The sequence below is a fragment of the Manihot esculenta genome, chromosome 1 (assembly GCF_001659605.2).
Source record: "Manihot esculenta cultivar AM560-2 chromosome 1, M.esculenta_v8, whole genome shotgun sequence".
Taxonomy (NCBI): domain Eukaryota; kingdom Viridiplantae; phylum Streptophyta; class Magnoliopsida; order Malpighiales; family Euphorbiaceae; genus Manihot; species Manihot esculenta.
Window position 1 is genome coordinate 6,892,422 of NC_035161.2, and position 24,540 is coordinate 6,916,961.

The following is a 24,540-nucleotide window of genomic DNA, read 5'->3' on the forward strand; positions in this document are numbered from 1 at the left end:
ATATTTCTTTTGCTTTCATTGCTTTTATTGCTTTTATGTGTCTTTTTTGTTTTGTTCTGGTGATGGATTTTTGTGTTCAATATTTGAGGTGATGAGTTGATGCATTTAGTGTTGTTGAGATAGACTCCATGCATAAAAACTGTTATTGTGCCCACTTGTGTGCTTCTATTTTTATTCTGTTAGTTTGTTGTCTCCGTTAGTGGTGAGCAGTATTCAGTTCAAATTGAAAAAACCGATCGAATCGAATTAATTTAAAAATTCAGTTCGGTTTTTTATTCATTTCAGTTTGGTTCATTTTTTAATTTTAAAAATTTGGGTTATTTCAGTTCGGTTCAGTTTTGATTAGAAAAAAAATCAAAAAAATCAAACCGAACCGATTTAGTGATAATAATATATTATTTTTAATAATATAGAAAAATTAAATCATATTAAGATTAAAATATTTTAATTAAATCTTAAAATATTAAAAATAAAGTATAAAAAATAAAAAATTTATTAAAAATCGAAACCGATCAAATCAAACCGAATCGAATCAAATCAGACCGGTTTAATTCAATTTGATTTCTGATCAAATCAATTTAGTTTGATTTTCATGAATACTGAAATTTCAATTTTTGATTTATTCAATTCGATTTGATTCAGTTTTAAATCGAACCAACCGAATGCTCACACCTAGACTCTCCATTGCTCATCTTTAGATTCGGTCACTACAGCACTGTGTTGATAAAGAACAGAATGTTTGGTGTTGGGCGATCCAATTTAGGTTTGGTTTATTTTTAGATTTGATTTTTTTTATTTGAATCTCATCTATTTGTAATTTTTTGTATAATTATAAAATAAAATAAAATAAAATAAAGTGAGTTTTAACTATTGAATTTTATTTTTGATAAATATGATTTCTTATTTATTACATTTTATACTTTAATTAAATATTATTTTAATAATTTATTATCTTATAATATAGGATTAATTACCAAATTATTTATTTTAATTTATATAAAATAAAACTAGTATTTTTTTTTGAAAACAAACAGTATTTTTTAATATCGTAATTCTTATGTAAATTTCTGTTAATTAAAAAAATTTAAACGTTAAATATACCATACTACCCTCCATTAATGCCAAGAATTACCCTTCCCCAAACTGTGTTGAAATGAATTTTGATGTGCAGTTAAGACATTCACACAATTATGGAGACAGAGACTCAAACTGGTGATTGAAGCAACTATGGAATTGAACTGAATTAAGTATTAGGTAATGATAACCGCCTGGTTTTTCTAGCCCAGGAATAAGGACGAATCCAAAAGAAGGTCACGAGTCCAAAGCCCGTCAGACCACACGCTCAAAAGACGGCCCGATTTCACAAGTCCGGGATCAGCAACCCAGGACAATTCGGATTAGATACAAGCACAGGCCCAATAGGGAAGCATGCCCATTCACTCACTAACCTTGTTTGCATGCGTGACAGGGAGAATTAAATGGCCGCCTGGCGTAAAGAAAGGGTCTGACACGTCCGTACGTACGGGCCTGTGTGAAGAAATGGTCTGACACGTCCGTACGTACGGGCCTGACTAACATGGACAGGTAGCACTATATACAGGGGGTTTTCTCTTTCAAAAGGGGGCTCTCTTCTTCTTCCTCTCCTTCCTGGACTCCATTTTTATTTTCTCTCTGCAACTCTTACCCAATATACTACTCTAATCCATAAAATCTGACTTGAGCGTCGAAGGGTCTCCACCGGGGCATCCCTGGTAGACCCTTGACCGTTTTTTCCTTATTTTGCAGGTCCTTTCATCAAGTAGAACATTGATAGACCCATTTGATGGACCTATATGGTGGACCAAGAAGAAAGTCAGATCTATCATGGACCAGGAGGAGGAAAAGATTTATCAAATGGCGCCGTCTGTGGGAAACAAAAGAGATTTTACTATCTCTAAAGTTTCCAGATCCACCCATTGAGACCCACATAAGGCATGAAAGTTTGAGCGAATAACCCAGCTGAAAAGAAAGGTGAGAGGGGCAGATCGGCTATAAAATCTCAGGGCATGAAGTCGAATGGGACACGATTCATGGCCATCCTACTTGGTTGCGGACAATGCCCCTCAAGTATCGGGGCAACCTGAAGACAATAAGAAATGATCAAATATCCAAGCAGATCAAGGTGAATGAACTCAGACTCTGTATGTCGTCCAGCTCGAAGGCAATGTGAACTGAGATACCCCGGGTCGGCGTGGTCGGCATTAGTCCATCTGACCGTCGAGAGGACGACCAATCAAACACCACTAATAGGACCATCAATGGTTTCGCTGACCGAAATAGCAGGACTGAAAAGAAGCTCGGCAAATCCAACAATCACAGTATTATTACACGTCGAGGTCGGAACCATGTTCGAGATCGGACTGCAGCAGGTCGGCCAAATATTGAAATTATTAATTTTTCAAGATTGAGTTTGATGGGATTGGAGTAAAGTGACGCGCCCACACAATCCATGCGAAAGTGATCGACGTGGCTCTTGATCACTGAGAGGTAAGTACCCAAATCCTTTATAAATATTACAACAAGGCCATTATAAATGATTTTCTAAAATTAGTTCACCCACAATTCACTCCTACTGCAAGCAATTAATTACTATCAATCATTACAACTAGACCAACGCCAAAATCGAGAGCTTTTTGCACAACTTTCATTTATCGTTTTGCAGTTATTATTGATTACAGAATTATAAAGTATAAATAATACTTACACTTTCCACAATATTTTACATGTTCAAGCATAATATTTTATAAATTGAAAACTGAAATGTAAAGTTAAAGTGACATGTGCGACATATTATTTATTGATAAATATTATTGAATTAACAACGAGCATCCTCGTTATATACGCCCTGTGCAAACTCTTATTTTGCAGAAAGAATTCTAAATCTTGTCCAAGACCTCAGTTAGGCACAAAACCAGCTGAGATAACGAAGCAACAGTAAGGCCAATGAGCCTGAATCTTGTGCAAGACCTCAAAAAGGAGCAAAAACGGCCGGCGGGATCAACAAGATCTCCCCGGAGCAAAAACGGCCAGGATCTCGTTAGATCTCCTGGAGCAAAAACGGCCGGCGATGATCTCAAAAAGATCTCCCGGAGCAAAAACGGCCAGGATCCCGTAAGATCTCTTGGAGCAAAAAGGCCGGCGAGGATCTAAAAAAGATCTCCCGGAGCAAAAACGGCCAGGATCCCGTAAGATCTCCTGGAGCAAAAACGGCCGGCGAGGATCTCAAAAAGACCTCCCGGAGCAAAAACGGCCGGCGAGGATCTCAAAAGACCTCCCGGAGCAAAAAACGGCCGGCGAAGATCTCAAAGATCTCCCGGAGCAACAAAGACCAGGATCCCCAAGATCTCCTGGCATCAGAAGACCTCACTGAGACATAGAGACCTCAGGGAGGTAGAAGACCTCACTGAGACATAGAGACCTCAGGGAGGTAGAAGACCAGGATCCCCAAGATCTCCTGGCATCAGAAGACCTCACTGAGACATAGAGACCTCAGGGAGGTAGAAGACCTCACTAAGACATAGAGACCTCAGGGAGGTAGAAGACCAGGATCCCCAAGATCTCCTGGCATTAGAAGACCTCACTGAGACATAGAGACCTTAGGGAGGTAGAAGACCTCACTGAGACATAGAGACCTCAGGGAGGTAGAAGACCAGGATTCCCAAGATCTCTTGGCATCAAAAGACCTCACTGAGACATAGAGACCTCAGGGAGGTAGAAGACCTCAGGGAGGTAGAAGACCTCACTGAGATCTCCCGGCACCAGAAGATCGGGATCCCTAAGATCTCTCGGCACCAGAAGACCGGGATCCCCAGGATCTCCCAGCACTAAAAAATCGAGCTGAGAAAACAAAAGCAACGTAAAGCTAAAGGTGCCGACCTGAGATACGCAAATATAAGCCCGGAAAAGCAAGCAAGAAAAGGGCCGAGCTCAGAAAGCTCAAGGGCAAACCGAAGCTACAGGCTCACACAAGAGGTTGCGGCACTGGACCATAAACGAAAAGCTAAACTCCGACCTCCCGAAGGAGCTCGAGTCATAAGGTAAAGAGACTTTGATCTCGCACAATAGCCAAAAGCGCCAAAGTGCCATACTAACCTAAAGAGGGTGCTGGAATAGAAATAAAAGAATTTGAATCCGACCTCTCGAAGGAGCTCGGATTACAGGCCAATAAGACCTCGGTCTCGCAAAGTAACCAGCATATAATGAAATTAAACTAAGTCGCCCCAATGCCTGTATCATGTAGCAACACGACCTACTGACGGCCAATGCAACGCTCACGGCGCCAAAGCGCCAAAGCACCATGCTGATCTTAAGAAAATGAGCTCAGTACTGGTAAACTCAATAGGCAAACCGAATTAAGGCAAGGTGAATCCTAAGCAAAATGCATACCAAAATATAGAGTCAAACAAAGAATCAGGGGTAATCATAAGGGACATCAAACTCGAAGAATTGACCGATAGCACTAAACCAGCTCAACTAGCCTAGAGAGAGGTCTAAACAGCAAAGAGCCCGCAAAACGCTCAAGGGCAGTAGGAAGCCTTGACTCATTAGGATTCAAAAGAATCGTACCGCAGTATGGTCAAGTCCAAAACAGATAGTCCAACCTTTTCAATCCAGGGTCGATCTCCCCAGAAGCTTGGAGGGGCTCTAGGTCTGCACCGACAAGGCTATAAGCCTATAAAAGAAAAAGTTAAAGCCAAACAAACAAGCAGTCAGACTGAAACACAGCCAGTATAAGGCTCGACAAGAAAGCAAGAAATTAAATCTGGCTTCACAAAAAAGCTGGGGGCACCAAAGTGAGGAAGGCGAAATTTCGAACTCCTGAGCCTGTAGCACAGGCAACATCACAAGTTATAGGCATAAACGCCTAAGCAAAGAATAAAAAGCCGAGCTCCTTAACCCGCAGTATGGACGGACCCATGACAAGATAACAGCTAAGCTGAATAAAGCTGAGTATAGAAGATATACCAGAGAGCCGAACTCCCTACATGAAAAGGCCTGCAAATGCAGAAAAACACAAAAGGATAAACGAAAGCGAGAGACCCTACTCATAGCTCGGATTAACTCACAATAAACAAACACTTAACAAAGATGACCCTGGAAGAGGAAAACGACAAAAAACCGAGCTTTCCATCCTGATAAAGCACACAGCTCAAGCCGCCCACTCTTCTGGCTCTAATCCGTTATTTAGCTCGTCCTTGTTCATTAACGGCATCATTCGTCGGTCACACGGTCATGAATAGAGTTCAAGGATTTACCCCCTCAGCCAGTCATGGAATAACTACCGAGGAGGTAAAGAGGCAATTGATAACCGCCTGACTTTTCTAGCCCAGGAATAAGGACGAATCTAAAAGAAGGCCACGAGTCCAAAGCCCGTCAGACCACACGCTCGAAAGACGGCCCGATTTCACAAGCCCGTGATCAGCAACCCAGGACAATTCGGATTAGATACAAGCACAGGCCCAATAGGGAAGCAGGCCCATTCACTCACCAACCCTGTTTGCATGCGTGACAGGGAGAATTAAATGGCCGCCTGGCGTGAAGAAAAGGTCTGACACGTCCGTACGTAAGGGCCTGCGTGAAGAAAGGGTCTGACATGTCCGTACGTACGGGCCTGACTAACATGGACAGGTAGCACTATATACAGGGGGGTTTTCTGTTTCAAAAGGGGGCTCTCTTCTTCTTCCTCTCCTTCCTGGACTCCATTTTTATTTTCTCTCGGTAACCCTTACCCAATATACTACTCTAATCCATAAAATCTGACTTGAGCGTCGGAGGGTCTCCACCGGGGCATCCCTAGTAGACCCCTGACCGTTTTTTCCTTATTTTGCAGGTCCTTTCATCAAGTAGAACATTGAGAGACCCATTTGATGGACCCATATGGTGGACTAAGAAGAAAGTCAGATCTATCATGTACTAGGAGGAGAAAAAAATTTATCAGGTAATTTTTACAATTTCAAAATTTTTTGTTTGCATAATTGAATTGATTATTAAAAGCTCCTTTTGTTTTTTAATTAGTACTAGCCAAACTTTGCTTCAATTCTCATATATCTCGTTATTTTTATTTAAAAAAATAAAATTTAAGTGCATAAATGAATTTATTAATAAATTATTAAGTACTCTTAATGTCAGAAAATAATATTTTTTCTCATTTTTGCAATATCAAAATGGTCAAAGCTATATATATATATATATTTATTTATTTTACTATTGTATTGAAAAATGTGTGAACAGTTAAATAGATAGGAAGAAAGCCCTGTTAAATAAAAAACAAAGTTGCAAAATCTACTTGTTTGAAAGAGTTAATATGACATACCCAGTTTGAAATTTTTAATTTTGTAAAAATTTAATTCAAAATTTTTTTTCTATAAATTCTCTAATTTGATTTTAAAAAAAAAATATTTTAAAACATATAATTTTATAAGAATTTATTTAAATTATTTTCTTCAAAATGAATCATTTCAAATGAAGAGAGTAGGGTAGTAACAAGAGGTATACCATTCATTCGATAAGTTCTGAATACTCCTAATTACAAGCATGTAAAATGTTGACATACACATGTTACTTGGACAAAAGCACATGGAAATCTACATTGATTTAGGTATGTTTCCAGCAGCTATCAGATTTACAAAGAAAGCTGAGATGACAACCATATTCCAAGAGACACTAAACCTACTGTAGCAAAAGCTTGCCCCAACTCAAAAAATAAATTCTGCTTTTGGAGTGGCAAAGTTTGCCAATCTGTCTGCCTGTGCAAAAACCAAAAAATAAAAATAATTATCAACAAAGATTTTTCAAATTAGTTTATAATCAAATTGCAAAACAGACAGAACTAGTGTAACAGCTGAGGGTTATAGCAAATAAAAATTGGTCGGTTCCACTAAAGGTCGGTTTGATATTGTCATTTAAGTTGTTTAAAAAAGCATCAACTTGAATATGGTCAGTGTGGCCCATGGAGCTATCACAAGTGAAAGTAGACAGGTCCTTCGAAATCCCATATTGATTGTGGACAATGTGTGTGAGTTAAGAGATCGCCATGTTTTTAACTTGGGAAAATTACTTCTTAGTCCCTGAGGTTTAACGTAATTAACACTTCTGTCCCTCTATTTTGGCGACCCAACACTTAAGTCCCTCACTTTCTCTTCCGTCCAAATTCGTAGTCCTTCCGTCCAAATTCGTAGTCCTTCCGTCCAAATTCGTAGTCCTTCCGTCCATTTAATCCGTTTGGTCAAAGAGTCAAAAGTGAGAGGTGATAATTTTTTCCAGAAATACCCTTCTCTTAATGTGAAATTCCTTTTTTTTTTCTCTTTCATGCTTTCTCCAGTTGCAGAAGAAGAAGAAGAAGAAGAAGAAGAAGAAGAAGAAGAAGAAGAAGAAGAAGAAGAAGAAGAAGAAGAAGGAGAAAGAAGAAGAAGAAGAAGTTGCAGAAAAGGGTAGGAAGAAGAAGGAGAAGAAGAAGAAGAAGTTGCAGAAAAGGGTAGGAAGAAGAAGAAGAAGAAGAAGAAGAAGAAGAAGAAGAAGAAGAAGTTGCAGAAAGGAGGGTAGGAAGAAGAAGAAGAAGAAGAAAGAAGAAGAAGAAGAAGAAGAAGAAGGAGAAAGAAGAAGAAGAAGAAGAAGAAGAAGAAGAATGAGAAAGAAGAAGAAGAAGTTGCAGAAAAGGGTAGGAAGAAGAAGGAGAAGAAAAAGGAGAAGAAGAAGGAGAAGAAGAAGAAGGGGTATTTGGGTTTGGGTTTAGTGAGGGTTAATTTTGTCAATTCACGTGTCCCAAACGGCTATTTTGGACGGAAGGACTGCGAATTTGGACGGAAGAAAAAGTGAGGGACTTAAGTGTTGGGTCGTCAAAATAGAGGGACAGAAGTGTTAATTACGTTAAACCTCAGGGATTAAAAAGTAATTTTCCCTTTTAACTTTAATCCAATGCTCCGAAAACGTAAGGGTTCCCCCTTATGGTTCGTCCACAAAGGTGAGTCAGGGCCTAAGATCAGGCCAAAAGGCATAGTCGATAGCCGACTGCTGAATATTTCTATACTACCCCTTCTTGGTCTCGAGAGACGGAGGAGGCTAGGTTAGCCGAAAGATGGTTATCGAACTCCAATTTTATCACTAACCCATGCATGTGAGTGTGTTTGAGTTGTTTAAAAAAAAAAGTATATGCCATTAAGTTTGTTTTTACAGTTTCTCTCTTTTTTTCCCGTTCTAGCAGTATACAAAATGGTGCTTTTTCAAAAACACCTTCTACTCGTCAGAAGCACAATGCTAGTGATGTCTCCATCTAAGATGTTCAAAATTAGTTAATGTATTGAATGTTAATAGTGTGTGTCGTAGGCTAATTCAAATTATCATGAGGGACTGAAGCTCAGATAGATGCATACCCTAAATCAGCAATAACAATGCTGATATTGTCTTGTGAACGTAGATCCTGCAACATAAGCAACAAAGGTTATCACAACTGCTTGAGTCGAATATTAACTATACTGTAGATTAATACTAATCGTCCATGTAAATCATTACCAGAGCTGCTCGTGCAAGTTCTTCACAGGCTATCTGAAAACCAGAATGAGAGGAGAGTTAGCATTGAAAAAAAAATAAAAACATCTCCTACTCCCAGTTTAGCACAGTGGCAGAATTTTTATTTCTTGACTTGCTGGCTTCGTTAGAATAAATCATTTTGCACAAAAGAATTCAAATGATTTCTCGTAGAAACATGTAAGAATTGAATTATTTCATTATAAACATGACAATTGGCCAAAAAGAAATCAATTAAATTAAATTCTTACAAGTTTCTTGATCCAAACATGAGAACTATTAGTAACTGAAAATAGCTACCTGAACATCTCCATGTTGCCGAAGTTGATTCCTAACAAAAGCAACTGCATCTGAGCTGAAATAAAACATAGTGAAACAAAACTAGGCATGACACTCCTGACAACTTTAATTGACCGAAAAAGAAAAGAGAAAAAGTGTAAAAGAATAGCAGAGTGATATTCTAGGAATTTTAACAAATGGCCAACAGATGAAGAGTCAAAGATCAATGGACGACAAACCTTTTCATGTAATCCCATAAACCATCAGATGCTAAAAGTACAAATTCTGCATCTGAATCCAGAGCTACTTGAAAAACATCTGGAGATGCAATAACCAAGTCCCCATTGAATTGCACTCTGTCAAAATATAACAGTAGGGATCTTTTAAACAATCTTACAAGCTAGAAATTGGCTCGGTTTGCATTGCATGTATACGAGAAACAATCTAATTTAAGCTATCTTCTGAATCCTTTTTACATGTCTAGTATAAGAAAGAAAATTTTCTGCTTCTACAGGTACCTAAAAGCATATCAGCACAAGGAGCATTACACTTGGTCATGCACATTCAAGAAGTGATAGACTATAACTCCAAGTGAAAATTCAGTCTCCTCATCTGATCAATGCGAGGAGCAACAAGTTTGGCACATACACATGCTGTTAATATAAATATAACTCTTTCTTCATGCATCCTTATGTTGGATTTGAACCACTCATTTGGACGATTCCAAGCATACAAGCACCAGGAGCATTCGGCCAATAGTGAAATAAAAATAAAAAACATAATATTTGCATTCTCCTCTAAAGTGTTATGCCCTATGTTACTTGGACTTACGAGTATCAAAAATGGGTACATATCCCTGTGCATGATTTCTCAACTTTTTTAACAGAAATACGGATATATGCATCTAAATTTAGATACTAATATTTGAATATGTTATGTTATATAAAATAAAATAGAATAAACAATATAATTATGTAAGAATAACCATAGTCTAAATAAATCATCAAATACAACCAAATATATCATTCAAAATACAATTAGATAACTATTTTCTATCTAAGAGAAAAAAGTGTTATGTTATCCATGCTGCATGAATTGAGAGAAAAGAGTGTTGTATTAACTATACTTTTCATTTGTAGAGATCTCTATCGTTCGAGTGTTCAACTATATGAATATGTGTTGGACGCATATTCTATATCGTGTCCCATGCCATATCGTGTCAACACAGGTGAGCCATGATAAATGAAGAGTCAAAATATCAGCGATTATGTCCTTAAAGTTGGCATATGTGACCTTATAGCCGTAGATGATCCAAAAACGCTAACTAATTCTTTTTTCTACAATGATTCAATATTACCATAATGTTTCTAACTGCGCTTTTGCAATTTACAAAATACAAATAATTTTAACCAATGAGCTAAACCCTGAGGCACCTACATTAGGGAGAAGTAAATGGGCATGCTAAAAAGAGGAGGGTTCCTACCGAGAACCAAATTTTTCAGACCATCTCCCTTCTTCAACTCCTTTCTGCACCATCCTATACAAATACAAGTACAGAAAGCATTTTTAGGACACGAAATATGCTAGTAATCCATATGCTTAAACATTATACAGATCCAATAACTTTTTATGTTGAGAATACTAAGCAGGGATCAAAAGGACTGACTCATTTTTCTTTGTCTTGAACCTTATATCCCCAAAAGCTCGTGATACTGCTATGTCCCCACAGATTCTTCCATTGACAATCTATATAAATTGCAAAAAGAATCATCAGTGTACCAGCTATGTAGGTTAAGAAAACAGTGCAGTCTCACATAAGATTGTGTCAACATCAATTTAGGAAAACTGAATCAAATTTTATCCAATGTTTAAGCAGAAGACAAATGGGGATATACAAGGCCTGAAAGCCAATAAAATTATCTTACATTATGAGGGTGTAGTTTTATGCTAAAGGAATAAGAAAAGGTAAATCTGTTAACTCCATATGAACAGAAATCAGAACATCAATATAATTTGTTAGCATGAATATTTTTCTTCAAAAATTGCTGCATACATAGGAATTTCCTATTTTTCACTTCAATGTTGGAGAAAATGATAATTAAATAAGAATTTGACTAAGCAAATGGAAAATAAAGAACAGAAAAAACACACCCATCCACCTGCTTCTCTGATCCTTCTGATTTCTTGAAGAGAGGCCTTGTTGCTTCCATAAGGTCGATGGGAATCAGTCAACACTTCAGCTTTTCCAGAACGAGACAGGACCTGCATCAGCATATCTGCTAAGATAATATGAAAATTTTCACAATAGCTGCTACTAGGCTGACCACCTTAACATGTTCCCACTTCCAAGTTTCTCACTTATCTCTTATGTTTTCTTGGAATTCAAAGGGAATAGCAATTGGAAAAACAAAATTCCATCACAATAATGGAGGAAACAAGCATTTGAATCCATCAGAACAGAAGGAAGTCGGATTATTACCGCACATGAGTCACCAATATGTGAAATGATGAGAACATTGTTTCCAATGAACATAACAGTGGCTGTTGCACCAGATTCATCTTCCTCGCCAATTGTTTCCAGCCTTTACAGAATGAAACAGCATCCAGATCTTCAATATCATATAGAATAAATAATTACACTAAGACTAGTGTGCACCTTTTTTATATGCTCAAGGAATCCAATTGCTTACCAATTTAACAATTTTCTATCAACATTTTCAAAAACCTCCTTTATAGCGTTTGTAATTGCACTGAAATCTTTTCCACTCAATAAACCACCTTGTAAAGCTGCCACAAACTCTTTGTATAACTCATCCCTGTAATCAGAGAGCAGAAACAACACCTTAAGCATTGATATTGCCCCATACACATACATGGACAGAGTTCCTCCAAGCTTATATGGATGAGATCCAAACAGGAAATAGAAGTAGAATGCAATTCCAGAAGTATTCAAATAAGAACATGAATTCAAGTATAATTTCTATGATTTTACCAACTTTTGGTTCAATTTTGGTAACATTGGGTCAATTATAAACGAACTTGTTAGAGCATATTCAAAAGCAAATGTGATTCTTAAACTAGGATGTCAAAATAACATCTAAGTTCATTCCCATCTCATTTCCAATGCAAATCAAACGTGTTTGAAGTGTATATTTTTCAATTAAAGAATCATAATATCAGAAGATAACACCACATAGAAGAACTCAACAAATACCAATAAACTTTCCTTAGTGAAAAAACTAAACAATTACCACATAAAGAAGAAGGAGAAAGGGGAAAAAGGATTAATTAATTGAACATTGAAATCCAACTTGGGGCAAACCTGAGGAAATTTACAGAAGAGATGCCACCATGGCCATCAAAAACCCCAGCAAAGGAGAACCCATCAACGCCTTCTGATCGAACGATGATGGCATCCTCCATCTCTTCACGTGGGCCCTGCAAGCTTGCAGACCCCCAACGGATACCAGCAACATCAGTTAAAGAAGACGGCGCGTCTATCGCAATCGCAGAGCACTGGCTTTTAACTCTCACAGGAAGAAAATTGTTCTTGGTGGAGGATTTGAGGTTGGAGGCGCCACAGTGGAGCTTGGTTAGAAGGAAGGTCTCCAACTGGGGGCTTAGCAATGCCATTAACCGAGTTGGGTTACTGAGTTGGAACGAGTTTAAGGTGAAGTACGGTGGAAGAGAGGAGAGGGGAAGTGGTGTCGGGTGGTTGTGATTTTGATTTAGTAAAGAAGGATAAGAGGATGAAGCTAAACCTCATAACTGATTTAACGATTAGATTCCGACGTATATAGTCCACAGTTATTGGAAGTACATGTATGATTTTGCCAGATTGGGCCCACATGTAACTTGCTTATTGAACCTTAACGGTGACGTGGCATAAATCATGAAGTATAATGAAGAAAATTTAGTATTTAGCGAGCAAACTGATTGGTTTGTCCCTCTCAGTTTTTCAAAATGCATCGAAACGTGATTGAAAAATTATTAATTAACTTTTCCATTAATTTTAAAAGAATTTACTATTTACTCTCCAATTTTATAAAAATATTTATTAATTAATCTTTTCTATATTTTAATTTTTTCTAAATACTTAATAATTTCCACAAATTAACAAACTAACTAATTAATCTATTTTTTAAAACTAATATTTTTGAAAAAAACTAAGACAATAATTAATAAATTTTTCTATAAACTTAAACTTATTTTTCGATCATCCCATTATGTTACAGTAAAAAACTTAAAAATTATAGAAAATAAAATTAATTAATTTTGTGAAGTAAAAAAAATTAATATAAAAAATATTAATGACGATAAATAACAATAAGAAAACAATGCAAATAGCAAGAAATAAGTATGTTAAAAACCAAATAAGTTTTTTGGATTTAAAAGATACCAAAAAGATCTCAACTCTCCTGAATTCAAAAATACCATATATAACACTATCATCAGTTCTTCTTTTTCTTTGGTAAAAAAAATTTCTTCTCTTCCTTTTTAACAGCACCATAATGCACTAAAAGGAAACTTCATTGTACCTATAGATTGCTTTCTCCACATATTACTTTCAAAAAAGTGCAAAAAAGCTCATATCTTTGATTCAAAGATATAAGAATAAAATACAATTTTTTGTACTGTTCCTCACTTCATCTGATGTTCATTTCTCCATCCAATCCTTACAATGTCAACACAGTTTCATGACATCTCAATATAAATGTTCTCTACAAGCAGAGACTAACAAAAATATTACATATTGTGGGAAAAAAAAATAAAATAAAACCTATATTTCAAGAGGGAAAAAAAAAAGACATGATTGAATGAATGCAAGGTATATTACTGACTTGAGACCAATAAAGACAATAAAAGAAAAATTAAAAATGCAGTGCAGCAAGATGCGATAACCTCAAAATATATGATGATGACCCCCAACCATGTATACCAAAAGTGTTGCGGGTAAAATACAAATCAACCATGACAGACATGATGATAAAATGATAAAAGATATGACTGACTAAAAAGACATAAAAAAAGGGAAGGGAGCAAAAAAAATAAGGAATGAAATGTGGGTCTTCTAAAATGTAGCACCCGTTTCATCTTCAAATGTCACTAAACATCAACCAATTATTGCAGTGATCCACTTCAACAACCTTCGAGATTACCACCAGAACACTATGAGGTTTCTTAACCATGACAAATATGAATAAATAGCAAATGACAAGATGCTGCCTGACTTGTAAATTCAGCAAATCAAAGTTCCCTCTCCCCCTTGCTTGAACCAATTCTGAAATGCAATGGATATGCTCTGGAGTTTTCAATTCATGGCCTAACCCACACCTTTATCCACATCAACAAAGTAATCACCACCCAATTCCCAACTCCATGATGCTGAAGTGACAACTTGAACACTGATAACTTTGTTATCCGCAAACGGCAGATGACCTGACACAAATGCAACCCTAGACCCCGACTCGATACACCAAAATGCATGCAGGGACTTGTAAAAGGAAAGAGCATGCCAAATCACAAAAATCTCAAACAGAAATTGCACGACTTATGGCCAACTTGGCCCATTCAGCAGATTCCTTAATCATATGGTCTTCAGAAGACAAACATTCATTTAAAAAGGCTTTGCTAGAAAGAGATTGCTGTATCAAAGAACCAGCATTACTTCCTAGAGTATCTGCTAAATCTCCAAGGACCCCAATGGCAGTTTTCATTACCACATCATCCCTGCATCAAATAAAATATAACAAGTCAACCATAATTTAAAAGAAAAAAAATTATGAAAGAAAAATAAAAGATGACGCCATATTTAAGTAGAACATACATATCTTTCCCCATGTATATGCTATCCAAGAACTGAACAATGTGTGGTGCATAAGGAATCAAGAGCTGAGTTTTAGGAGAGTTCTTAAACCCTTGAAGAATCCCTGAATATGCCTCCAAAATCCCATTTCTTAATGAATTCGTGTACTCGGTCATTTCATCATCAGCACCAGCTGTATGTGCAGATAATTCTGCAGCACTTTGGAGCATAGGCATGGCATACATCAAGTACTTCTCAAAATTCTCTCCTATTGCCAATGCAATGTCACCAAAACAAGAGAATATGGGAGGCTTCACAGACCGGTGCAACTGGTTGCTTGACAAATCCTTGAGAAGCTGTGTCATAATCCCATCACAGTAAGGCAAAATTTTATCCTCTAATGCCCTGCAAATATCACCCACTACACCAACTGTTACAGCACATACTTGGTACTCCTCAAAATTTTGGAGACCCATTTCCAAATACTTATAAAACTCTGGCATATATTTTGCAAAATCTAGGCCTGTCGCATAGGCAAGGGCTCCAATTGCGAGCATGGCCTCCTCATGCACAGTAGCACTTCTGCAAGCAAAAACCCTCAAGAAGAGTCCCATTATCTGATCTGCATACTGCATGAAAACATACTTGGTTGGCTCTGATGACCCTAGCTTCTGAATTATAACCTGTAAACATCCACAAAGAAGGCCTTGTAATTCACTTTGCTTCTCTCTCTCATCAGATGAAAGCTTCTGGCCCTCCAGAGTTTTATGAAGCTCCATCATAATTACAGGGACTAATTGCAAAACCATAGGTGCTGTTTCATCGGTTGAGCACCTCACCACTTCATTTAATGTTTCATAAGCAGCAGTCCTCAACCGTGATTCTCCAGCATCCTCTCTATGAGTAACAGTCAGAAGCGCTTGAACTATTTCCTGGAAATATGGAGTCAGGGGAGATGATGGGCCCACCACTTCATAGCCCTGGGCCAGGAAATAAAGGGCTCCACATGCCTTCTCTGCTACATTTGGAACATCTTTCATGCTCTGAAGCAGTACAGTGATGATCTGTTGGCAATTTGCTTGAGTAATTATGGGCGCATCAATGGTTGAACCATGAAGAAATTCAAATATTCGTCCAAGGGTCCATGCAGTAGTGTCCTTCACATGGTTATTTGGATCCTTAGTCAAAGCACTCAGCATAAAATTCAATGCAACATTAACGATAGGGATTAACTTGTCAGGGGAAGGACCCTCCAAGATTGAGCCAAATGCATAGGTTGCTGCCTCTCTCTGCCTCCAATCAGGTTTTGTAATATTCTCTTCAATGAATGGCATCACAAGTGGGACAATATCATCCCCCACAGTTCGTGCTACCAAACCAAGGCAAGTACCCCCAGCCATTGCAATGTTCCAAGCTCCTTCATCCTGATCTTGGTCCTCCTCTTGCTTTAGTAGTGTTTCCAACAGCATTGGCACAAGAGCAGGGAGTGCCTGCCTAATAAAATAAAAGCAAGGTATATCAGAGTCCCCAGTGAAATCATCCCCATATTCTTCCAATATTTCTATCTCCTCGTCACAAATTGAACTCCAAAATTCAATTGCTTGAAGAGCCACAGGCTCCTCATCTTCCCTCACAGCCTTAGCTGTGATGCTAAAGATGTCCTGGATGTAAGGACTTAATTTCTCATAATAACTTGATGAAATAGAGACCAAACACTCAAAAGCAGCTTGCCGTATCTTCACTTCTGGAGACAGAGTAGCCTCACAGACTACTCTCATTATATAATCACGCTCCATATCATTGGTAAAGTTTGCTTGTGCGAAGCCTAGTGCATTGTATAGTGCTCGGGTGGCCGCAAGCCTAACATCATTGCTTGCTTCAGATGCATTCATACCCTGAACTACTGCTGTCAATATTTTATTCACTTGATCTTGATCAACAACATCAGGAGAGACTTCCTCACACAAATAACCAAGAGTCTCTAAAGTGGCTTGCTTGACATGAGCAGGGAGCTGATGAATATTTGATAAAAGCGATCCTATCAGCTCAGGCCATTGTTTCTGAGGTAATTCAATACCTGCAATCTTGGCAATAACTTGCGAGGCAGTTGATCGAGCATCAACTACAGGAGAGGATAGAGTCCTTAACAAACATGCCTTGATTTGGCTTTTCACATTGTTGTCCAGTGACAACCATCTTTGAACAAGCTCAAGTTTTCTATGTTGATCCTTTGCATCCAATGCATTTTTAAGAATTAAACCAGCTAATTTGCGGCTATCTACAGGTTTCTCATCATTTGCTAGTTCACTAGAAAGTGATAGCAAAAAACTGGAGAGGTTTTGCTCCTGGAACTGTTTTAAGCTTTCTTCTGCATGTTTACGCACATTCCCATCTATTGATTGTGCATTCAAAAGCACCTGGGTAACTTCCATTGCCATACTGTAGGTGAAAAAATCAAATGTCAAGTAGTAGACAGTTACATTTTTGCAATTCATTTCGGCTAGGGATCTATATATGCAACCAAAAAAATGCAAAGAAAATGTGCCAGCTCAAAAGCACTGGACACACAGACCACCAATGAGGATTAAAAGGAGGAAATCTATTAATGCATAAATTAAAAATTAAGATTACAAATTCAGAATTTATTTCCATTATTTTTATCATCTATACTCCAAATCCAACAGATATCATCCATGTTGCAGCCCCATAAATAACTTACATGTCCAGGTAAAAGCTAAGGGAAAAAGGAAAAAATAATAGACTCAAGTGAAGAAATAAACATAAAGATAACATAATAACCAGGAAGGGGAAGAAAGGAAGAAAAGAAACTTTTCTTTGAGAAAAATATAAAAAGAAGCATGCCGTCAAAGCCTACTGCAAAATAAGCAGTTAACAGCAGTGGGGTGGAAGCCATATCTGCGTATGCCTAACCTTGTTTATTACAGACAAAAACATTTCAAGAAATTAAGTCTCTTAATTCAGGTGTCCACGTCTATTACAGATAGTTTAGTCACTCTTTTAGCTGCTTCTAGAATAGATTGCTAGATAGTTGGACGATCCGAGTATCAGACTAGTCTTACACAAACACGTGCACGGGCGGGCAGGCGGGCGGGGGGGCAAACAAATACCGAAATACACACAAATAATAAATGAATAAGACTGTATAATTCACTAAAGATAAATAATAATCACTATTAATGCAGCCAATCACACAATAATTAAAGCTCTAACTACATTCCTGTCTTCAACTAATAACTTAAAGCAATCCATCAATTTCAGTACAACAAATTGTTCCAAAAATGATCTAATATTCATAATTAAGAAATTGAACCAAAAAAACAGATCCAAATCTGATGCAGTTAATGGCATGATCCAAAACAATTCACTAGTTAATCAACAAAAATAAAAAGGGAAGAGAAAACCAGAATCAGATATTTTCAAGTGAAATCCATATTAACAGGAATCTGAGAAAAAAAAAAGATTATTCGAGATCAAGTCACTAAAATCATCTAAATTGGCGAAAATCACTGAAGCAATCTCTTGAAGAAACACAAAATTTACCTTTAAGAAAAGAATTTCCCGGCGAGGACACGGCGATTCGAAACCCTAAAAAGGCAGAGCAAGGACACAGAGAACAGCGAGAGTGTATTTGGGTGTGGGAGAGAAGAAGAAGGAAACCCGGATGCGAAGCTGGACTTGAATTGAAATGATTTCTCTTTTTCTTTTTTTTTTTTTGGGTAATTATTAACTACCACAAGTTCCACAAATCAGTCCGTGGATCCCACCGTTTGATCTTCTATAATTGGCCGAATATTGTGATTTTTGAGACACCGTTACAACGGTTCTTTAAAAAAAATTCCATGCTATGGTGTAAAATAAAAATATTTATATAAAATATTAATAACATAATTAGAGAGAAGAGAGAGACACTGATAGGAGGTTTGTTTCTTGTTCCTTCAACTCTTTTTTTAATGTTTGGGTGCTGCTGAGACTTTCTTCTGTGTTTTAGTTTCATTCTTCTTTACAAGAGAGGGTTGTTCCTTTTTTTTTTTTATTGTATTTTTTTATTTTTATTTTTATTTGGAAGTTGTTGAGTGAAGGTTTTTCTTCAATTTACCATAGGAATTGCTCTGATTTGCCTTAATCGAGTGTAATGTTAGTATTTCAAAATCACAATATTGTGTTTGGTACCCATTACTCTCATATGACCTATGTCATATCTTCGTTGAAAGATTAATATTAGTTTTGATTTTAGGTAAGAGCCTTTTTATTTGTTTTTTATTTTGCATGTATTTAAATTTTCTCTACTTTAGTTTTCTTACGATGGTTTGTGATGACCGCTGAACTTTTTCGCCCCGGTCTAAGGCTAGACTCATTGGGACAGTCCACAATCTGAAGGCTTCTAAGTCTCCTCCAAGAGGCAGGTCCGGTCCGCCCAGCTCAAAGACCGGGCTCCAATCAGATTCTTCAATCGGGCTGGCCCAGCTCTTTCGGCCCAATGAACAGATCCCCTCTGGGCCTAGTCTTAACCTTATCTACCGGCCCAACTCGAAACCAGGAAGAAGTTCAGCCCATTCGCCTTGCGGGACCATTCGCACACGTGCGCGGGGAGAATCAGGAGCCGTTACGCATGGGCAGCGATCTGATTTCCTCGTACGTCCATATCAACGTGACAAGGACAGGTGGCCCAATGACATACATTCTGTTACACGTCACTAGCGGACAAAAGAAAACATATAAAAGGAGAAATACTCTCCTCTAGGTCTAAACTTTTTCCAGTTTCACGGAACCCTTGTAAAACCCTATTTTATGGATCTCAGATCATCAATTGGTGCCGTCTGTGGAAACGAAGGAGATCTTTTCATCACCGGAGTTCCACTCTAAACAAACCCACTGAGATCCACGATGGCTGATCATAATGAAAACAACAATCTTAACACTCCAAATGACCTGAGCTCTGCCCAAGAGGGGCAGCAGTTCTCCTTTTCCAGTCCCACAACTCCAAACAATCAACCACCTATCCCTTTCAACCCCTCGCCAAGCTTGGCAGGGAATGCTTCCGCCGCCACCTTGTCCAACCAGGACCTCCAAACCATCGCCCTCCAACTACAAAACACCGCCCACTGGCTGGGGCAGATGATGCAGCAACGGGGCCTTAGTACCCCAGCAAACGTATTGCCAGTGGTAGAAGAGTCCCAGACCAATGAACCTCAACCTACTCTCAACCATTCCTAAACAGTTAGCCGCAAAACCGGAGAAAGGGGGAGAAGAGCCGGGGAAGAGGAAGAACCGGAGGGACAGAGGCCTCAGCCCAATCTGGCAGCCCAAGCGCGAAGGAGAGCGGGAGCTAGACTAGTGAATGATTTGGGGGAACGGGAGGTCGAATGAGCCGTAGGGGGAAGAATAGGAGTCGAGAGGGGGAGAGCAGTAGCGCCGAGGTCATGCAGGTCGTCGAGCACTCTCCAGTGGCCATCGCTTTTTCTCCGGAAGATGCTCAGGGTGTTCAGATGCCCCATGATGACGCCCTCGTCATAGAAGCCGTCATTCACAACTACCAAGTTAAGAAGATCTTAGTGGATGACGGGAGTAAGGTGAACCTGTTGCCTTACCGGGTTTTCCAGCAAATGGAAATTCCCGAGGAACAGTTAGTCCGGGATCAAGCACCAGTCAAGGGGATCGGAGGGATACCAGTGCTCGTGGAGGGAAAGGTAAAGCTGGTTCTCACCTTAGGCGAAGCGCCAAGAACTCGCACCCACTATGCGGTGTTCTTAGTGGTCAAACTCCCATTGAGCTACAACGCGATCCTGGGGAGACCTGTACTATTTGACTTCGAGGCCGTCACCAGTATTAGATACCTGGGGTTGAAGTTCCCAGCAGGGACAGGAGTGGGAGTAGTCCGGGGAAGCCAGGAAGAGGCGAGGGCAGTGTACTTAGCCACAGTTGCAGAGCCGAGCTCGACAGTAGAGAGACTCGACTCAGAGGTGCTGGAGGTCAGAGATGAGGAGAAAGAAACCAGAACAGAGCCGGTCGGAGAACTGGAGACTTTTCCTTTATCAGAAGCAGAGACGGATAAGATCTTCAGTTTCGATGCTGGCCTCACTGAAGAACCAAAAACTGAAGTCATGACCCTGATCCGAGGTCACGCATCAAGCTTCGCCTGGAAGCCTTCTGACATGCCCGGAATTGACCCTGAGGTAATGACCCATAAGCTGAATGTCCTCCCCTGTAATACCCGGCTAGATTCAGACATCGGAATTCCTACCGTCCGGGGGAGTTCGAGGATGTCAGAGGTCTCTGGAAGGGTAAGAGAAAGTTTTCTAAAATATTTTCAAGTGTTTTTAAAGGTTTAGCGTAGAAAAGGATTGAGTTTTGAAGAGATATGGCCAAGGAGGCATTTTGCCATGTTCGGCCCCCTAAGGTTAAGTTCGGCCGCCTAAAGTTCCCTAGTTTCGGCCCCCGAAGGTTATGTTCGGCCCCCGAAGGTTGCATAGTTTTGCATGCGATTCGGCAGCCGAACCTGAGGCGGTTGCTCATCTATAAGGGCACCGAGTGGCAGAAAAAGGAGGAGGTTTCTTCTCTCCTTCTGACCTAGGTGAGGTTTTGATCTCCTTAAAGTATTTTCATGGTTTTTCTTCAAATCTTTCACGGTTGTAATGAGTTTTACCCTTGTTTTGAAGAGTTGTGAGCTTTAAACAAGGTTTTGGAGTTTGAAGCTTTTGAAGCTTGGTTTCTCCATATCTTTGAGTTTGGATCATCTCAGCCTTTGTTCTTCAAGAGGTAAGTGTTGATCCATGGTTCTTATGATGTTTTTATGAGTTTTGTAAAGGGAAAAGGGAGCTAGGCATGAGTTTGCATGAGATGTGCATCATAGGGTTTATGAATCCTTTATGTTTGCTGTGTGTCTTGTAAGCTTGTTTGTTGGAGTTTAAAGTTATTTGAAGCTCCCTTAGGCTTGTTGAAGTGTTTATGCATGTTTTAGAAGGGTTAAATGCATGTGTTGAGGTCTGAACAGGTGATGGAGGGACTGACAGGCGTCCTTGTGCACGAAACTGAGTTCTGGCTAAACTCAGGTTCGGCCCCCGAAAGTCCAAGTTAGGCCGCCGAACATGCCTGACTTTCGTCTCTGGAGGAGACATTCGGCCGCCGAAAGTGCTGCCGAAGGTGCCCTGTCCAGCCTTCCTTTGCTTGTTTTGCATGCATGTTTTGTGATGTTTTAGAGGGTTTTTGGAGAGATGTTCATAGTTATGTTAGAGTATGTTTGGTACCTCATTTGAGTCCTCCACTGTAGGATTGGACCCGAGGAACCAAGGTGTTTAGCAGTAGTAGCTGTTTCAGAGTTAGAGGTAGCCCAGAGGTAGCCAAGTAGAGACTACAGGTGAGTGGAACTAACTGTACTATTTTACATTCAGAAATGACACGAATCTAGCATGATCCATGCATCATAAAATGCCATGTTATGTATTAGGTTGTATTGCATTAGATTCCACGAATATGCTGCATTGCATAAGCTGATATTTGTGTGGATGAATGTTGGATGATCCTTAGCCCTTGATAGAGCACAGATACAGAGTTGTGGCATGAGATAGCCATACCAGGTCGCCCCTGGTTAGTCCAGGTCGCTCCTGGTACTATGAGTGAGACAGCTGGGCTGTCAGATCAGAGCTCAGAGCAGTCCAGGTGAGGCCTAATCGCCCCTGGCACAGTTGGACATGTTATGATATGAGTTACTTCAGAGTAGTCCAGGTGAGGCCTCATCGCCCCTGGCACAGTTGGACATACTATTTTGTATGTAGAGGGCTATGGTGATAAGTTCATCCTTGAGATGATATGTTTGTGATGTGATGCATTTCATGAGAGCATGTAATGAACGAACTGTTTTTATTGTTCCTCCTCACTGGGCTCTAGAGCTCATCCCACTCCCTTAACCCCAGTTTTGCAGGTTCTGAGATAGCTATGGGAAGTTAAAGTCAGCAAGAGTACAGAGGAAAGTTATGCAGGAAAGTATGTTGTAATAGGATAGTGGACATGATGTAATTGAAAGATTAGTTGTAATGTAATAGATAGATATGTACTGTCATATACTGGATAAACTTATGCTTTCCCTAGTGTCACTGCTATAGTGTGATGTGTGATTCATCCCTTGTACACAATCCTGTTTTACGTTTCTTAATGAGAAATGTGTGAGTTAGGCTTAATGTATGGCTTCGATGAGATACCAGTGGGATGTGTTACAGATTGTGTTAATCCCTGGACCACAGCAGATAGTAGTCCCTGGTACAGGCCCTGAGGGCCATTTCAGATTGACATTTCTGAGTAGCAGTGGTTAAGCCTACAGAGTTTTACAGGATTGTGAGTCTTGTTGTATATGATGAATGGGATTTATCAGGTACACAGAGAGTATAGTTGGCTGACTACGGGTCCCGGCGGCCTTAAGCCGATCTGGATCCTAGTGCCAGTGATGGTTCGGACCGTTACTGAGGGGTACCGGTTTTCGGGTCGTTACAGATTGGTATCAGAGCATAGGGCCTCTAGAGTACGATGTGCTGAGTCAGTATACTCAGGGATCAGAGATATCTCACATCGGAAAGAGGTTAAGATGTTAGAGTTGTAGATCTTTTGAGTACGGTGTGTTGAGCGAAGATGCTCAAGGATTAGATTCCCACATCGGAAAGAGGTGTAGTCTTGTATAGGGGGGAAAGCACAATAAGTTAAGATCATGTCCACTAGGATAGGATGTGGAGTCCTGTCTTGCATGATGAGGTGAAATGCCATGATGAGCAACATGTGCTATGAATATGTTTGATATGTGCTAAGGATTCATGTGTTCTCACATGGATCATGTGATGCTATTTTTGTGTGCTGTTGTGCTTTACAGAGGCAGGATGAGAGGAACTCGTCGATCTGGTAGATTGACTGGAGCTCCGCCGAAGGATGAGGACATGGATGCTCACCTCCCCGTTCTGCAAAGGGCAACATCAGATAGTGTAAGCAGAGAAGGTACATCAAGGGACCCTAGAAGGTCTATTGAGGAGAGTAGAAGGGGAGTTGTCCAGAGTGGTATGTCAGGGCTTATGAGAGAAAGAGAGGAGGATGACCAGAGTAGAGAGGGCGGCTTTGGTATGAGCGGATTAGGAGGAGATATGGGTGAGTCCCAAGGAGGCACTCAGGCCTCGAGATTTGTTCCACCTCAGTATCCACCTTACCAGTGGGGGGCTGAGTACCCGATGAAAGATACAGCAGAGTTTCCTAGGTATCACCCATATCCTACCTTTATGCCCTATCCTCCCTTTTATCCGCCATATCCACCATCATATCCACAGTATACCATGTGTCCACCCTTCTTTTGTTACCCAAGGTCAGTAAACTCTAACCCAGGGCAAGTTGCACCTCCTCCACCACCAGTAGAACCAGTAGCCCCAGTCATCCAAACACCTAAGCTTAGTTCACCTGGAGAAAGTATGGTGCAGCTGACAGATTATTTACGGTTAGATATTCCCAAGTTTGAGACTGGTGATGACCCTGTTGAGTATCTCTCAGAACGGTCAAGATGATAACTGATGAGTTGGGAGCCAGTGAGAGTAGAGCCATTCAGATGGCAGGGGTCACCTTGAAATGTGAAAAGGCAAGGGAATGGTTCAACCAGTATGTGAACCCGAGGGTAGAAAGATTATCCTGGAAACAGTTTGCAACAGAGTTTGCCGAAGGGGCTTTTCCAGATAGCGCAAGGAAGAGGTTCCATGATATAGTAGATATGGCACAGAAGAGAGAAGCTAGTGCCAAACTTGCAGGGACAAGTGATGTGAATCTCTCCCCTCTGCACGAGGCTGGTATAGAAAGGAAGAAGGGAGGTAGAGGCCTCAGGAGATCAAAGAAGAATAAGTTCTGGAAGCAGA

At 39.6% G+C, this 24,540-nt stretch overlaps 2 protein-coding genes across 2 annotated transcripts; both read right to left on the reverse strand.

Annotated features, from left to right (window-relative positions):
* Positions 1–6,516: 6,516 nt before the first annotated feature.
* Positions 6,517–12,621, reverse strand: LOC110622293 (protein phosphatase 2C 57). Its single transcript, XM_021766792.2, has 11 exons — positions 12,164–12,621; positions 11,532–11,657; positions 11,321–11,423; positions 10,993–11,103; positions 10,508–10,587; positions 10,325–10,378; positions 9,081–9,197; positions 8,863–8,917; positions 8,548–8,580; positions 8,409–8,455; positions 6,517–6,785 (listed from the first exon to the last, which is right to left on the reverse strand). The coding sequence occupies exons 1-11, from the start codon at positions 12,472–12,474 to the stop codon at positions 6,662–6,664; spliced, it is 1,161 nt and encodes a 386-aa protein (XP_021622484.1). The 5' UTR covers positions 12,475–12,621; the 3' UTR covers positions 6,517–6,661.
* A 793-nt stretch (positions 12,622–13,414) lies between these two features.
* Positions 13,415–18,368, reverse strand: LOC110625764 (importin subunit beta-1). The gene is made up of 3 exons (XM_021771391.2): positions 18,209–18,368; positions 14,669–17,086; positions 13,415–14,571 (listed from the first exon to the last, which is right to left on the reverse strand). The coding sequence occupies exons 2-3, from the start codon at positions 17,083–17,085 to the stop codon at positions 14,373–14,375; spliced, it is 2,616 nt and encodes an 871-aa protein (XP_021627083.1). The 5' UTR covers position 17,086; positions 18,209–18,368; the 3' UTR covers positions 13,415–14,372.
* Between the last annotated feature and the right edge of the window lie 6,172 nt (positions 18,369–24,540).